Below are 3,874 nucleotides of genomic sequence, written 5' to 3' on the forward strand. Positions count from 1 at the left end.
CTCGTGTACTTTGTTTGCCTTGTTGATGATGATGTTACTTGCCTGTGAAGCTAGGGCTGAGCCGGAACCTTTGAAAGGACTGTTTTGCCCTTCTTCTGAGGCACTAGACTTGGGCTGCATCAGGGGTGATCTAGCCTTTTCTTCAGTCAACGTCCTAGGCTTCTTGTGGCTTGCTCTGTGTCCACCAAGTGCTTGGAACGATGAGAAAGTCCGGTTACATGTTTTACACTCGTACACGTAGAAACTCGAATCCTCCGACGAAATCTTCTGATGAACTTTTCTCGAGTTCTTGAGATCCGGCGATGGAAGAACTGTCCCACGAGCCAACATGATGAGACAAATCGCCATGTCTTCCTCTGCTTGAGTACAATCAGTAGTAGTCACCGGAGACGAAACCGCCGAGTTGTACTCGTCAGAAACAGCTCTTCCTCCACTCCCACCGGCCGATGAACTTGTGGAGGTGACGGTTGTCGCCGTCGTTACCACAAACGTCGAAGAAGATCTCTGTCTCTTCGTACGCTTCCCCTTAATGATTTGCGTCTGATCACTCCCAACTTCATCTTGACCCATCATCATATCCAAAAATAGTAATAATAAAAGAAGACCAACCCAATTCAAGAAACCAATCAAGAAACAAACCCAATTCAAGAAAATCTCGAAACTATTGATGAAAGGAATGAGATGTTTGGTGTTTATTATGTGGAGTGAACTAACAAGATAGAAGAGAGAGAGAGAAGAGAGGCAGTGAAGAAGACGATGGTGGGGCTGCTTATATATATATTTATCGGAAAAACAAAAAAGAGAGAGGTTATAAGTTTGGTGGTTGTTAATCTTTTTAGTTTACTCCACAAAAGATTTTTTACACATCGATCCACTTTACATATATTATAATGTTTTTTAGCTAACCAATAACATTTTGACGGTTCACTCTATACCCATTACCTGACACTTCTGCGTTTTCTCTGCCAAATTCCATAACCATAAAATCAAACAAATTTGTTGAATGATGAAAAAAATATTACTAACATGAGAAAAGAAAAATATAGTTTCATATGTCTTTCCTCTTTTCTAGTTTCTGTTCTGTTGTATCTACTTTTAATCCATATCTTCGAAATCTGATCTCTACCTAGATCTATGTACTAGAAGTCAACCCTTCATGACGTTTTTTTTTTTTGTTAAATCGTATTATTATATTAGACAGCTTCTTCTAGTACATACTTTCTAATAACAAACATATTAATATCATTGGTCTGATTAATCAAACTCTTAGATCTTGAATCATTCATCCATATTTGCATAATTATTAACATAGAATTATTATTATGTCTAGTGTATTAATTCCGAGTGAAAAAAAAATGATTCAAGCAAAAGTAGGAGAAATAAAAGGGAAAGTGAAACCCGTGAAGAGTTAACCACTGAATTAGGCAAAGGTTCATTAGTAGTGTTGAGTGGCACTTAGGCCACCAATTCACGTTTTTGTTATTTGTTTTTATTTTCTTTAAGAGTGTGAACATTTCAGTTCTATGGACAAGCAAAGATTTTACTTTCACGCACTTTAGCTCCACGTCATCAGAACGACGCTTTCGATGTAAACCAAAATGGGATAGAACTAAAGATAAAAATGTTCACGACAGCAAATAAAAAGAATATAGTATATAAGTATTACATATTATTAATGGTTGTGACGACTTTAGAATACTCCTGTAAGGTTATCAAAGGAAATAATGATTCACAGACATACATGGTTCATAATTAGGAGGCGACATGCAGTGGCCGGTGTTTATAGGATTAGGTGCATTCATTGGTGGCATGTTAGGCTAAAAACAATTGTAAGCATAGTCTTTGTTAATGTGAAGAGACAACACCACGACTTTTAATTATTTTTTCTCTTTTTTTTTTTTTATATTAACAACTTAATTAACATTTGTTTAGATGTAGAGAGGGTTGAAAGCTAGTGATCAATTGGTTATCTACTTATCTTAAGACTTGAAACAGTTGCCAGTAAAATGGGCTTATTGAGATGAACAACTTAATTAGAGACCACATTAATAAAATAAAATTAAAACTTAGAACAGTTTTTTCATTGTTTTTGTGTCTAGTTGGGATTACATCCTTTTGTGTATGGTATGGGTAAGTGACAACTAACCACATGCAGGTCAAATAAATTCCATATATAACACATAAAAAAATAATAATGATCTATAGATTTTAGAATAAGTAGTCTACATAGAGAGAATTTCAAAATTAATACTCCAGATTGTTAGTCTATAAAAATTACAGAACATTAAAATTTAAATACTCTACACATTTTTGAATTAGTAAGTTTAATAAGTTTACAAAAGATAGTGTCGCAGCACTATTTTTTTATTTTACAATAGTGGTTTGTCTCTACGATATAATACAATTACGGAGTATAATATATTTGCGATTTACCTGTAAACAGTTAGCATTTTATTCTTTAGAGTTTGTGAAACTAGTTCTTTATTATTAAGAAGTTTGCATTCTAGAAAAATATCTTATTGATGAAAGACAGAAAAATTATCATTTTTAGGTACCACAAAATAATTGTTTAAATTACCTAGACAACACACTAGCTAGGTTAAAATAATATATTCCAGCAAAACTAGACATTTTTGTCATCATACTTTCTAAAGTCTCACAATGGGAAATTGAGGCTTGAACCCATATATATGCATAAGGTACAAGACATAGTGGCTAAACAACCCCACAAAATCCTTCTCAAAGTAAAAGAAGATAAATACACGAAATTATTTTAACATCTCCTAAATAGTTTTATGATGTACATATCACTTGCACCATTCCACAACAATTTGGTAGTATTATAATTTTTCACAATAATAATGTTTTCAGATTTAATATAGATTTTGACTAGGAAAAACACAGTTGTCCTTATACAAATTCATACAAACTATATATAAAAACTAAATGCAAAATTCAATTTATTTAGAAGGGAATAATAATAAAAATTAGTTCACTTGAAAAACTATCAAAATGAAACTTATATCAAAGGGATGGATATTAAATAATATTTTCTCCAATCATGACTGAGATATATTCTTGTTGCAAATAAGACATATTTATTTAGCCTGAATCTTTTAGATAGGAATATAGATAAAAGATTATATCTCAAGTGAATATAAATAACATAATGTTTGGGCTAAGGAAAGGTTATGTGTGGGATACAAGTATGTTACATACACAAAACCCCATCACTTCTTTCCTTCACCGGAATATTTTGCTAATTTCATGCAACATTTTGACTTTACAAAGGGATCGCTGCCTTCTATATAATAAGTATGCCACTATGGACTATACATACTCATGTTTGTTTTTTGTATTGATGTGTGTGTATGCAACTAAAGTGTTACCACTTGCCACTGGAATATACCAACTTATACCAATTAAATGATTACGATCTTTCATTGATATTTACTCTTTCTATAGCCGCAAATATTAAATTTTAATCTTGATAGTACCAAATAAATGCTACCGTTAAGCTATATATATATAAAAGAGAGACCTAGGTCTTTTTATTAATAAAATTTGATTAGGCGCAATAATTCTATAACACGATGAAATGATTGGAGGAAGTTACTCTTAATCACGTTGGGCTATTCCAAACCTTATTGTCTTGTACTTAAAGTGGCCCTCACATCCTTTACAGAAAATTTTTAATAGATACACTCACACATGGATATTTCATATACAAATCAATATATATTTAGTGGTCCTACAAAACTAATGATATCAGTTTCAATTTTACAGTCACGACGATACACAATTGTATATACAGATTTATACTTATATGCGTTCCGATATGCATAATGAGGAAATAATTGAAATGATTTGGTTG

General features: G+C 32.3%; 1 protein-coding gene across 2 annotated transcripts in view; it reads right to left on the minus strand.

The window, feature by feature from the left end:
• LOC104750081 (zinc finger protein ZAT5-like) overlaps positions 1 to 814 on the minus strand; it is a 3,078-nt gene extending 2,264 nt beyond the window's left edge. The window contains exon 1 of one of the 2 annotated variants that reach the window (XM_019237912.1): positions 19 to 814. In XM_019237912.1, the coding sequence (XP_019093457.1) occupies positions 19 to 576 (558 nt within the window). In that variant the 5' untranslated portion in view covers positions 577 to 814. The remainder of the gene's footprint in view (positions 1 to 18) is intronic. The other variant, XM_010471827.2, reaches the window with a different exon arrangement.

This window comes from Camelina sativa, chromosome 16 (assembly GCF_000633955.1).
Source record: "Camelina sativa cultivar DH55 chromosome 16, Cs, whole genome shotgun sequence".
Lineage (NCBI taxonomy): Eukaryota > Viridiplantae > Streptophyta > Magnoliopsida > Brassicales > Brassicaceae > Camelina > Camelina sativa.